General features: G+C 46.9%; 1 protein-coding gene across 1 annotated transcript in view; it reads left to right on the top strand.

Moving 5' to 3' along the window:
* The window catches only part of DRD2 (dopamine receptor D2), a 376,262-nt gene that overhangs the window by 329,210 nt on the left and 33,388 nt on the right, over positions 1-13,664 (top strand). Inside the window, exons 5-6 of the mRNA XM_069742861.1 lie at positions 1,546-1,727; positions 4,838-4,924. Coding sequence (XP_069598962.1) covers positions 1,546-1,727; positions 4,838-4,924 — 269 coding nt within the window. The remainder of the gene's footprint in view (positions 1-1,545; positions 1,728-4,837; positions 4,925-13,664) is intronic.

The raw sequence follows: 13,664 nt of genomic DNA on the forward strand, positions 1-13,664 counted from the left end.
ATTGTTGAAATCCAGTTTGAGCTTTCACACTGAGGAATCAGTTTACACTATGTCCATAGAGGTCTGTGGAGAAAAAGGTAAAAACAAACAGAATGCACTGCAGCTCTCGCGTAAGTGTTTTATTGCATCCCAGTGCTGGATTCACAGCTACACTGCATAACATGCTTGTATAACATCAGTGCTAGTAAAGTGAAATATTTTATCTATACTTTAAACAAAATACCAATTTATTTTGTAATCCTTTTTTAAGGGGACTTCCTCTAAGATGTTCACAGATTTTCTGATTAATACAACTTCTTTAAAAATGTAGGCTTAGATTTGACATTTTATCTTTACAAAATGTTTACAAATATTTTTTGGTAATCTAAAAGTGTACTCACTGTTATACAAAATTATATATTTCGCGTAGGAGGCTCCTTCTGGTATAATGTCTCCTGACTTCTGCACCCTCTCAGGCTCACAGACACAAAGAAAAATCTGCAGTTTCATCCCCCTCCTCCCTCTCCCTCCTTTATCCAGTATGGACTCTGTTGTTCTAGGATGTAATTATGGAAGATTTAGGACATTTTATAACCTTTACAGAGACTGCAGAAAGATTAACTAAAGATGGCCGGAAGATGTAGAAGATACATAATATGTAAATTATAATGTTTTATATGTTCTAATGTACTACTAATAATAATAATTAAAACATTATAACAAAAGGAATGTTTTAAGTAATAGCTATTGACAACTGTCGTGGTTTAATACTGCAATAGTGGTCTAGGGCTTTTATATTGATATATTATCTATAGAAGGAGTATAAATATCAGATCAGTGGGGCAGAAGGCAAGACTTGACACATCCTACAGATCAGCTGTGTGCTGTTCCCTTAACAGCCAGTTTATTTTCGGCATAAAACCCGAAAAGAATAGATCCAGAGACTCTGTTGTGGCCATTCTCAGGTGTTACACCGAAGCTCCTATTGAAGTGAATAGGAGTTAAACTGCAGTACCTAAGAATGGCCACTATGCAGTGTGTGGAGCTGTGCTTTTCTGGCTCTGTATATTGCGTATATCTGTCCGGCGCCAAAGCGGCAACTCGCAACTGATCGTGACTGGTTAGGCTACGTTCACATTTGCGTTGTTGGGCGCAGCGTTGTGGACGCAACCAACAACGCAAAACACAACGCTGCATTTTTTGACGCATGTGTTGCTATAAACTAGTAATGTTCTTGAATTTTGGCGCAGGGAAAACGCTACAAGTAGCGTCTTCCGCGCCCTGTCTGGTGCATCAAATTGACGCACGCGTCGTAAAACGCAATACAACGCATACCGGCGCATGTCCATGCGCTCTCCATGTTAAAGATAGGGGCACATGACGCATGTGTCGGTATGCGTCGACGACGCTGCGCCCAACAACGCAAATGTGAACGTAGCCTTACGCCACGTTTCGAGCCCCCCACAGATCTGATATTGACGACCTAGCCTAAGGGAAGGACATCAATCATGGTCATGGACCATTTGTAAAGAATGATCCTGTTCTAACTTTTTTTTTTTGTTCCAGCTTCTAATGAGTGCCTCATTGAAAACCCTGCGTTTGTCATCTACTCCTCTGTTGTATCCTTCTATGTCCCCTTTATTGTCACACTCCTGGTGTATGTCCAGATTTATATCGTTCTACAAAAAAGGAGGAAAAGGGTGAACACTAAGCGCAACAGCCGTGGTGTGGATGCAGAGAACCACAAGGTAAGTTATAGCTATACTTCTAGATGTTAAAAAATGAAGAAAAAAACAGAACGATCACAATAGCAAACCATAATCAAAAACTATATTCAGGTCTTTAAACACACCAGTCCTCTTAGATCAAATTATGTGAATTGTGGGCACGGCTAAATTACCAGCACATTTTAACATATGGAAATAATAGTTTGGCTATATATGTGTTTGTCCCCTAATAAAACCTTTTTTTTGTATAAACCTGATGCGCCATTCATGGGAAATCTAGTAAAAAAGTCAAATAAGCCAAACAGGTGCACTGGGGGCGTGTCATAGCACTTGGAAGAGGCAGTCCTAATGCACTGACACACCCCTGTGCACTTTCAGCCTGACTTTCATATTGCTTCTACACTAGATTTCTTATGACTGTAACATTGGATCTGTACAAAAAAATATTTCCTTTTACTGGGGACAATTATTTTCATTTGTAAAACCTGTGCTGATTGGATCCCTTTAAGAAACCACACATTTTGCACCTTAAAGACTTTGCTTTTTTTCCTCCATAATTTTATTCCATAAGCCATATCATTTTTATATATATATTTTTTTTTTCAGATGGTGAGTTATATTTTTCAATAGTGATGTTTTTCAATATACCATATAAAGTGTATTCTTTAGCAAGATCGCAAAACATTTTCTTTTACAATTTAAAAATTTTTCCCTGAAAGCAACAGTACGGAAATGTTTCTTAGGCTATGTGCACACGTTCAAGATTTCTTGCAGACCGGACATTTTCTGCAAGAAATCAGCATGCGTTTTTCTCACATTTTTGGTGCGTTTTTTTTTTGCGGATTTTTCCGGAGGTTCCCAATGCAATAATATAGTTGGAAATCCGCAAAAAAAATCCGCAAAATTAATGAGCATGCTGCGTTTTTCACCGCGATGCGTTTTTTTCACGGAAAAAAACTCATGTGCACAAAAATTGCGGAATGCATTCTAAATGATAGGATGCATAATGTATGCGTTTTTCTTCGCATTTTTATAGCGAAAAAAACACAAAAAATCTGCAACGTGTGCACACAGCCTCAAGGAGTTTTTTTTGGCACCATTTTACTTTGATCCTGTGTCATTACAAAGATGACTATGCAAATCAAACATTTTTCATTTATTATTATTGTATTTTTGTATGTAAAACACACAGTTCTTATGTTGACATTTTTTTTTTACATATTTATTTTTCAACAAATTTATAAACTAGCTTTCCAACTTTAATTTCAGACCCACTAAAGTAACGTAACTTGCATGAGCCTAATCGCTCCTGTAAGACACTGCAATACTTTAGTAGTGCAATGTATTGTGATCATCATTGAAAAAGTAAAGACGCTCCAAAATACCAATCATAGCTGTCAATTGTTCTGCCATCAGCTTCCCGGACTCCATCATCCGCTCCTGTGTTCAGAATGTCCGAGCCTCTTCCAGGCTCTTTTTTTCACTCCCTTTCTCCCAGAAATCAAATGGATCGACTCCTCAACATTATCTATCGGTGGAGAGTCCAGATGGCACATTACGACAGGCTTGGATAGCTTTAGTCTAATTTGTATGAATACATACGAAAAAAAGATGATCAAATGGTCGAGTTTCAAAAAGATCTATATAAATTTTATTAACAAACTATTTAAAATTACATCACACAAAACTGGAACAAAAGGTGAAATAGAGTGACACATTCGCTTACTGTAATACATAGGTAACCGACGTCATCACCCGGAACAGCAGCTAAACTACGTGACATATACATACATACTTTAGTCCCTTGTATGGACCGCTACCAGCTGTAGCCAATATATCATAAATGCCACATAGTGCACTATTGCCCTGCCACTACTAACTGGTGCAGGTAAAGATATCACATCCCCATATCTATATAACAATATCCAGCAAGGACCGTACAAACCGGTCACCAATATTTACCTGCTGTTGCAGAGATACGGGGGTAAAGCTGCAGTCCGGGTGAGTGCGTCAACCCCGACGCGCGTTTTGGATCTTATCCTTTTTCAAGGGGCCCTGGGGTCACGTAACAGTGTCAAAATGGCAGCCATTGAGGTGACTGTCTATCAAGTGCTTGAGTCACTGGTAGACGGAAAAGGGCTAGAACAGTATACGGGCCCTTTGCAGCCCAAAAGCTCATCATAATGCACAATTTCTCCTGCTTTGGAGATGGAGATGGGCCCCTTTGCCTCTCGGGCCCCTGCACAGTTTGCACTAATGATATGGCTGCCCCTACTCAGAGTGACTACCTTCCATCTTTCTAACTGCTTAGATGCCATTGTCAATACTGACTGTGGCATCTAAGTGGTTTAACGTCTGGTATTTAGAGCTCCTTTTGCCCACTGAGCAACTTTTGGCACTAGTCCCACCAGGGCTAAAAGCAATAACATGCAGAACTGTATCTTGGACCTTACATCTAACGCTACTTTCAGACTAGCGTCGCACACTGCATGTCGCAATGCGTCGTTTTGCAGAAAAAATGCATCCTGCAAAATTGTCTGCAGGATGCGTTTTTTCTCCATAGGTGTGTATTAGCGACGCATTGCTACACGTCGCAACCATTGTGCGACGGTTGCGTCGTGTTGTGGCGGACCGTCGGCACCAAAAAACGTTGCTTGTAACGTTTTTTGGTGCGTTGTGTCTGCCATTTCCGACCGCGCATGCGCGGCCGGAACTCCGCCCCCTCCTCCCCACAGCTCAGAATGGGGCAGCGCATGCGTTGTAAAAATGCATTTGCTGCCCCCATTGTGCGGCGCTTCCACAGTATGCGTCGGTACGTCGGCCCGACGCACTGCGACGGGCCGAGTACGACGTTAGTGTGAAAGTAGCCTAATATGTGCATAGGAATTAGGAATCAAAATATTTTTGCAGAAAGTTGATAACTGTCATAACTTTGGGGGTGGGGTGATATCGAGAGAGACTTGAATGCTTAATAGATATGCCCACAGCGTAATTAATTATACATTCTTCTTTTTTTAATCTTTAGATTAATAACAGTCATTTAGTCGATCAAATGTTCTTCATGATACATGCTGTCAAGAGCACTAGCTGTTGTTTTTTTCCCCATTAAGCATGTGCGCTTTGTTCTGTAGGACAAATGTACTCATCCAGAAGATGTGAAGCTGTGCGCCGTCTTTGTTAAGTCCAACGGGAGCTTCCCAGCTAATAAAAAGAAAGTGGTAAGTATAAAAGAGAGAACTATGTTTAGAATGATGTCTTATCAAAAAAAGCATCAATTACTCTACAGCAACGGAGAATTCAACCACGGGATATTAGAATAGTCATGGAGAAAGGGAGCACTCCACTCTATAGGGACAATTGCTGAACGATATATTTAATCCTTTGGAGATGCAGGCTTACTTTGTCTTTCAACAGGTTTTTTTCTCTTTCCTCCTTTTAAGCGTTATATATACAGTATATACACACACTAGCTGAAAAGCCCGGCGTTGCCTGGGCATAGTAAATATCTGTGGTTAGTTATAGCACCTCACGTCTCTTATTTTCCCATCATGCCTCTCATTTTCTCCCTAACACCTCTCATTTTCCCCCTCACTCCTCTTATTTTCCCCCTCACTCCTGTCATTCCCCCCTAACACTTGTCATTTCGACCTCACATCTGTCATTTTCCGATCACTCCACTATTTTCCCTCACTCCTCTCATTTTGCACTCACACCTTTTCATTTTCACCTCACACCCCTCATTTTCACCTCAGTATATACATATTTGTCATCTCCCTTATATAAAGTATACACCTGTATGTCATCTCCCCTGTAAATAATATATACCTGCTGTAGGTCATCTCCTCCTGTATATTGTATATACCCATATGTCGTCTCCTCCTGTATATAGTATATACAGTACCTGTATGTCATCTCTTCTGTATATACTATATGTTAGGACTGGCAGAACGCACCAAGAAAGGTGATATAGATGCGTTCGCAGTCCGGGGTCCACCGTGCAGGTGAAAACCTGCTGCTAGTAAATACAGACTATATGGCGGTACACTAAAGTATATACACGTGGGTTCAACCTCACCCAGCGTGAAGAGAGCAATCCTGCTGCGTCACAGGATCGCGGCACCGCACCTAAAGCGCGAGCGAGTAGTCAGCGTACTTAACCCCAACTGGCATTGAAGTCCGATTAGACCCTCGCTGGCACAACACCGCAACTGGGTGTGAAAGGAAACTAAATATAAATATATAAATGCACAGGAGTGCGAGCAATGCCGCACTGACGGACGCCACCAACCACACTGGCTTGGGTATGGAAAGCGCAAGGCAAGCGCACGGCGCCGTACAGGCGGACACAGCAAGAGGACGCTGCAATGTGTGTTTCATGCTGTTGGATAAGTCGGGCGCTAGATTAGCAAACATACACCTTCCGCGAACAGACATTCAATAGGGAGGGTTATTTAAAGAGCGACTTTCACTCACAACACACACACATATTTACAAGACAATACTAGCGCATGGCCGTGCGGTCATGCGCAGTTTATATAGTTGCAGCACAGGAAGTGGCTACAGCACTTTTGCCCTTCCAAGACCTGCCAAGAGGACCAATGGAATGCGCTGCAGAGCCTGAGCACATGACCCTCGATCTCCAACGGGAGATCTTACCCTGGGCATGCTCAGTACGTGCAGACAAAGACTTAGTCCCAGAGAAGTCCGCTCGCTGCTGACCAGCACTGACTTTAATGGCAGAGACTGGAGAAGCAGCAGCAACTCTTCGCACAGAGTCAGACTGAGCGAGACGCTGGGATCGACGTCCCTGCTGAGCAGACTCCACTGCGGCTGGAGGAGAATGGGAGACCGCAGCGGAGACGGATCGAGATTCCCCCTGTGCAGCAGAGGAAACTCGACTCCTAACATTACCCCCCCTCCTAGGGCCCCCCCCCTCCTTGGGCCTCGCTACGTTCGAAGGCAGCAATGAGCTGCGGAGCCCGAATGTGCTCAACAGGCTCCCAGGACCTGTCCTCGGGACCATAACCCTTCCAGTCTACCAAATAAAATTTTTTACCACGCACCACCTTGCACCCCAAAATAGCGTTCACCTCATAATCGTCCGTAGACGAACCCGATGTCCCAGCAGATGACTCGGAAAACCGGGACATATACACGGGTTTCAAGAGGGACACATGAAAGGTGTCGGTGATACCCAGGCGTGGCGGAAGGGCCAAACGATAGACCGCAGGATTAACCTGCTCGAGGACCTTGAATGGGCCCAAGTAGCGAGGAGCAAATTTAGTGGACTCAACTCGCAGCCTGATGTTACGGGCGGAGAGCCACACCAAGTCGCCAGGAGCAAAGGTCGGAGCGGGGCGCCGATGAGCATCGGCGGAGGACCTCATTCTCTCCTTAGAGGCCCGAATGGCATCCTGAGTGCGGTCTCAAATATCCCGTGCCTCCACAGCCCAGTCTGCCACCCTGGAGTCGGCGGAAGACACGGGCATAGGCACAGGTACCCGTGGATGCTGACCATAGTTGAGGAAGAATGGGGTTTGTCCAGTGGAGTCGGCTACGGCGTTGTTCAATGCAAACTCTGCCCATGATAGCAAGGATGCCCAGTCATCCTGCCTGGCTAAAACAAAATGTCGCAGGTATGTGACCAAGGTCTGGTTGGCCCTCTCTACCAACCCATTCGTCTCGGGATGATAAGCGGAAGAGAGATTCAACTCAATACTGAGAAGATGACAGAGCTCTCTCCAGAACCGAGACGCAAACTGGGGACCCCGGTCACTGACAATTTTGTCTGGCATACCATGCAGGCGGAAGATATGTCTAATGAACAACGCTGCCAAGGCCCGTGCAGAAGGTAACCGCGGCAGCGGCACCAAATGCACCATTTTTGAGAAATGATCGGTGATGACCCAAATGATGGTACAGCCGCGAGACTTGGGCAAACCCACAACAAAGTCCATCCCGACCATCTCCCAGGGCCTATCTGCCACCGGCAAGGGATAGAGCAAACCAGCTGGCCTTTGACGCGGAGATTTATTTTTGGCGCAGGAGACACACGCCAGAACATAATTCCTGACATCCCGGACCATATGCGGCCACCAGTACGTCCTCGCCAGTAGCTCAGATGTCCTCTTTGTCCCAAAGTGTCCACCCACCCTGGACGAATGAGCCCAAGAGAGAACCTCCGGTCGCAAATTAATGGGCACAAAAGTCTTGCCCGGAGGCACAGACTCTAGCGAAACCGGCGCCACGGTTCTCAGGCTCTCGGAAGGGACAATAAGCCGAGGCTCCTCTTCCTCCTCCTCAGTTGACATAAGGGAGTGAGAGAGAGCGTCAGCACGGATATTCTTCTCCCCGGCGAGATAATGAAGGGAAAAGTGGAACCGGGAGAAGAACAGGGACCATCTGGCCTGGCGAGAATTTAGCCGCTGGGCTGTCTGCAAATAGACCAAATTTTTGTGGTCCGTGTAAACTTGGAAGGGAAACCGCGCACCTTCCAGAAGGTGTCTCCACTCCGAAAAGGCCAACTTCATTGCTAGCAACTCCCTATCCCCGATGGAGTAGTTCCTCTCCGCTGGCGTGAAGGTCTTGGAGAAGAAGAAGCATGGATGCTTCCGACCTTGAGCATCCTTTTGGTAGAGGACTGCTCCAGCACCAACGGACGAGGCATCCACCTCCAGTAGGAATGGCTTATCCACATCGGGACGATGTAAGATGGGAGCGCTAGCAAAGTGGGACTTAATAGAAGTGAAGGCCTTGGAGACCTCTTCTGACCACAATTTGGGATTCGCTCCCTTCTTGGTGAGGGCTACCAAGGGAGCTAACAGAGTTGAGAAGTGGGGAATGAACTGGCGGTAATAGTTTATGAACCCCATAAAGCGCTGCACCGCTTTAAGAGAATGGGGCTCTTGCCAGTCCATCACCGCCTGTAGTTTGGCAGGATCCATAGCCAATCCCTGGGCCGAGATGATATAGCCCAGGAAAGGTAAGGACTCCTGCTCAAACACACACTTCTCCAACTTTGCATAAAGAGAGTTTGCCCGTAGGAGGTCGAAGACTCTGCCAACATCTCTCCGGTGGGAGTCAATATCTGGAGAAAAGATGAGAATATCATCCAGATAGACTACAACCGAGGTGGAAAGCATATCCCGGAAGATGTCGTTGACAAAGTCTATGAAAACGGCAGGTGCATTACAGAGCCCGAAGGGCATCACCAGATACTCATAGTGCCCATCTCTGGTGTTAAATGCCGTTTTCCACTCGTCCCCCTCACGGATGCGAATCAGGTTATAAGCACCCCGCAGATCTAATTTAGTAAACACTCTAGCTCCCCGAAGCCTATCGAAAAGCTCAGATATCAACGGCAAAGGGTACTTGTTCTTAACTATGATAGCATTAAGACCCCTGTAGTCTATGCATGGACGTAGTTCTCCATTCTTCTTCTGCACGAAAAAGAACCCTGCCCCAGCAGGTGACACTGACTTCCTGATGAACCCTCTTGCCAGATTCTCTTGTATGTACTGAGACATTGCCTCTGTTTCCGGGAGAGATAATGGATAGACTCGACCCCGGGGAGGCTCAGCACCAGGCAAGAGATCAATAGGACAGTCATAGGGGCGATGGGGCGGAAGAGTCTCCGCTGCCTTTTTGGAGAATACGTCTGCATAAGACCAATATTGCTTGGGGAGAGAGGAGAGATCTGCGGGTACCTCTGTAGTAGTAACCTGAACGCACTCTCGATGACACCTGTTCCCACAAGATTCACCCCATCCCAGAATTCTGCCTGAGGACCACTCGATGTGAGGAGAGTGGTACCGTAACCAAGGTATCCCCAAGAGAACCTCATCAATTCCCTCAGGAATGACGAGTAGAGATATAATCTCCTGATGAGATGGTGACATGGACAGAGTAAAAGGGATAGTTTGATGTGTAATCTGTGTGGGCATTGTCGACCCATTCACCACTCGTACCGTTACTGGTTGAGATAGCATGACCAGAGGAATTGCATGACGTTGGGCGAAGGCTGAAGACATAAAATTGCCCTCAGCCCCAGAATCCACGCAGAGTTCCACCGAGTGAGAGGATGAGCCCAATGTTATTGTCCCCTTAAAGGACAATTTGGAGGCAAACGTCGCCGTGTCTAGTGCACCTCCACCAACTACCACTAGACGCTGACGTTTCCTCGACCGCTGGAGACATCTGGAGGCAAGATGTCCAGACTGTTGGCAAAGATGACAAATCTGGAGTGCACGAGCGGTCCGGGACTTAGATCCTGCTCGAGACTCTACCACAGGCTCATGGGGCTCAGGAGCCTGGTCTGGAGATTCCAAAGGTTTGGCGAAGGTGGGAGCCAGCCGAAACCTCTGCCTACACTGGGCTCGCTCTAACCTCCGCTCGTGAAAACGGAGATCAATACGAGTGGATAGAGTAATTAATTCCTCCAGTGTGGCGGGAATCTCCCTAGTGGCCAGGGCGTCCTTAACGTGGTCAGCCAGCCCCCTCCAAAATATAGGAATGAGGGCTTTATCCGACCACTCCAGTTCAGATGCTAAGGTGCGGAAGTGGACGGCAAAATGACTGACCAAGGACGAGCCCTGAGTCAATGCCAACAATTGGAGCGCCATATCATGGGTGACACGAGGTCCTAAAAAGACCTGTTTCAGAGTGCTCAGAAACAACGGAGCACTCTGCACCACATGATCGCTACGCTCCCATAGCGGCGTAGCCCACTGCAACGCTCTGTCCGACAGAAGAGACACTATAAATCCCACCTTAGCCCGCTCTGTAGGGAAACGAGAGGCCAGAAGCTCGAGATGGATAGAGCACTGACTCACGAAACCCCTACAAGACTTACTGTCACCAGAGAATTTCTCTGGAAGCGGGAGGCGAGTTAGAGTCGGGACAGGAGCGGCAGTGGACAAGGTGGCTGCAGCAACAATAGCAGCCTGAACAGCGACAGCAGTGACATCCACAGCTGAAGTTGAATGCTCAAGAGCCGCCAACCTTCCCTCCAGCTGCTGGATGTACCGCTGTGAACGCTGATCGTCCATCATTTACTAGCCAGACCCTGGCGCTAGTATTCTGTTAGGACTGGCGGAACGCACCAAGAAAGGTGATATAGATGCGTTCGCAGTCCGGGGTCCACCGTGCAGGTGAAAACCTGCTGCTAGTAAATACAGACTATATGGCGGTACACTAAAGTATATACACGTGGGTTCAACCTCACCCAGCGTGAAGGGAGCAATCCTGCTGCGTCACAGGATCGCGGCACCGCACCTAAAGCGCGAGCGAGTAGTCAGCGTACTTAACCCCAACTGGGATTGAAGTCCGATTAGACCCTCGCTGGCACAACACCGCAACTGGGTGTGAAAGGAAACTAAATATAAATATATAAATGCACAGGAGTGCGAGCAATGCCGCACTGACGGACGCCACCAACCACACTGGCTTGGGTATGGAAAGCGCAAGGCAAGCGCACGGCGCCGTACAGGCGGACACAGCAAGAGGACGCTGCAATGTGTGTTTCGTGCTGTTGGATAAGTCGGGCGCTAGATTAGCAAACATACACCTTCCGCGAACAGACATTCAATAGGGAGGGTTATTTAAAGAGCGACTTTCACTCACAACACACACACATATTTACAAGACAATACTAGCGCATGGCCGTGCGGTCATGCGCAGTTTATATAGTTGCAGCACAGGAAGTGGCTACAGCACTTTTGCCCTTCCAAGACCTGCCAAGAGGACCAATGGAATGTGCTGCAGAGCCTGAGCACATGACCCTCGATCTCCAACAGGAGATCTTACCCTGGGCATGCTCAGTACGTGCAGACAAGGACTTAGTCCCAGAGAAGTCCGCTCGCTGCTGACCAGCACTGACTTTAATGGCAGAGACTGGAGAAGCAGCAGCAACTCTTCGCACAGAGTCAGACTGAGCGAGACGCTGGGATCGACGTCCCTGCTGAGCAGACTCCACTGCGGCTGGATGAGAATGGGAGACCGCAGCGGAGATGGATCGAGATTCCCCCTGTGCAGCAGAGGAAACTCGACTCCTAACGCTATATACCTGTATGTCATCTCCTCCTATATATAGTATATACCAGGGATTCAAGCTTGAGGAGGCTAATTTGCATATTCCAGGTGCCTTCTGGGAAAAGCGAAGTCTCCCTAAGCTAGAAGATCGTTGGGTACAGCCGGGACCAGCTGCTTGGAAAGCATCGCCAAACCAGGGATTCAAGCTTGAGGAGGCTAATTTGCATATTCCAGGTGCCTTCTGGGAAAAGCGAAGTCTCCCTAAGCTAGAAGATCGTTGGGTACAGCCGGGACCAGCTGCTTGGAAAGCATCGCCAAAACCAGGGATTCAAGCTTGAGGAGGCTAATTTGCATATTCCAGGTGCCTTCTGGGAAAAGCGAAGTCTCCCTAAGCTAGAAGATCGTTGGGTACAGCCGGGACCCAGCTGCTTGGAAAGCATCGCCAAACCAGGGATTCAAGCTTGAGGAGGCTAATTTGCATATTCCAGGTGCCTTCTGGGAAAAGCGAAGTCTCCCTAAGCTAGAAGATCGTTGGGTACAGCCGGGACCAGCTGCTTGGAAAGCATCGCCAAAACCAGGGATTCAAGCTTGAGGAGGCTAATTTGCATATTCCAGGTGCCTTCTGGGAAAAGCGAAGTCTCCCTAAGCTAGAAGATCGTTGGGTACAGCCGGGACCCAGCTGCTTGGAAAGCATCGCCAAACCGCGCGCCGTATTTTTTGCCTGTAGGATATTATTGCAAGAGAGCTTGGCTGAGTAGATTACACAAGAAGGAAAACACACAGCAAGTCAGCAGGATCTAGGAGCAACATGGCAGATGTGACAACCTACATGGTGAGCTGCAGCATGTGCTACATGTTCACAGACCGACCAGAAGAAGAATCAAATTTCACCTGTCAGAAGTGTAGACTAGTGGCCCTTTTAGAAGAAAAGGTGCGGGGTCTGGAAGAAAGAATAGTAACTTTGAAACTCATCAAAGAGAATGTAGACTTTCTAGACAGAACAGAAGCATCTCTACTGGTCACAGAAGGTGAAAAAAGTGTCAGAGAACCTCCAAAAGCAGATGAGTGGAAGCATGTGACCAAAAGAAGCAAGAAGACCATGGAGAAATCACCAACCACACAACTGAAGAACCGATATCAAATCTTTGTAGAGGATGAAGATGGCACACCTAAGGATGAAGCAATACCAGCAAGCAAAAAAGAAAAGGGCACACAGCAACAAGTGACAGCAAAAAGTACAGCCAAGAAGCAACGAAGAGTGGTGGTGGTGGGAGACTCACTACTGAGAGGCACAGAAGCAGCCATCTGCAGACCGGACATAACTGCAAGAGAAGTATGCTGCCTTCCAGGTGCGATGATCAAGGATGTGACCGATAGGATACCAAAGCTCTTCAGCTCCAAGGACGTCCACCCATTTCTTCTGATACATGTTGGCACCAATGACACGGCAAGGAAAGACCTACCGACAATCTGCAAAGACTTTGAAGAGTTGGGGAAGAAAGTAAAGGAACTGGATGCACAGGTAGTTTTTTCTTCTATCCTTCCAGTAGACGGGCATGGCACCAGGAGATGGAACAGGATCCTTGATGCAAACAACTGGCTAAGACGATGGTGCAGACAACAAGGATTCGGATTCCTGGACCACGGTGTGAATTACTGGTACGATGGACTCCTCGCCAGAGATGGACTACACCTCAACAAACCTGGGAAACACACATTCGCCAGAAGACTCGCTACACTCATCAGGAGGGCGTTAAACTAGAAGAAGAGGGGACGGGAAGAAAAACATTAGACTTGAACAAAGAAGACCCAGGAAAACATACTCAGATGGGAGGTAAGAACATTTCTAAAGCAATCCACAGCGAGGAGATTGGAACAAAACAAAATCCTCTAAACTGCATGCTCGCAAACGCCAGAAGCCTGACAAAC

This window comes from Ranitomeya imitator, chromosome 10 (genome assembly GCF_032444005.1).
Source record: "Ranitomeya imitator isolate aRanImi1 chromosome 10, aRanImi1.pri, whole genome shotgun sequence".
NCBI lineage: Eukaryota > Metazoa > Chordata > Amphibia > Anura > Dendrobatidae > Ranitomeya > Ranitomeya imitator.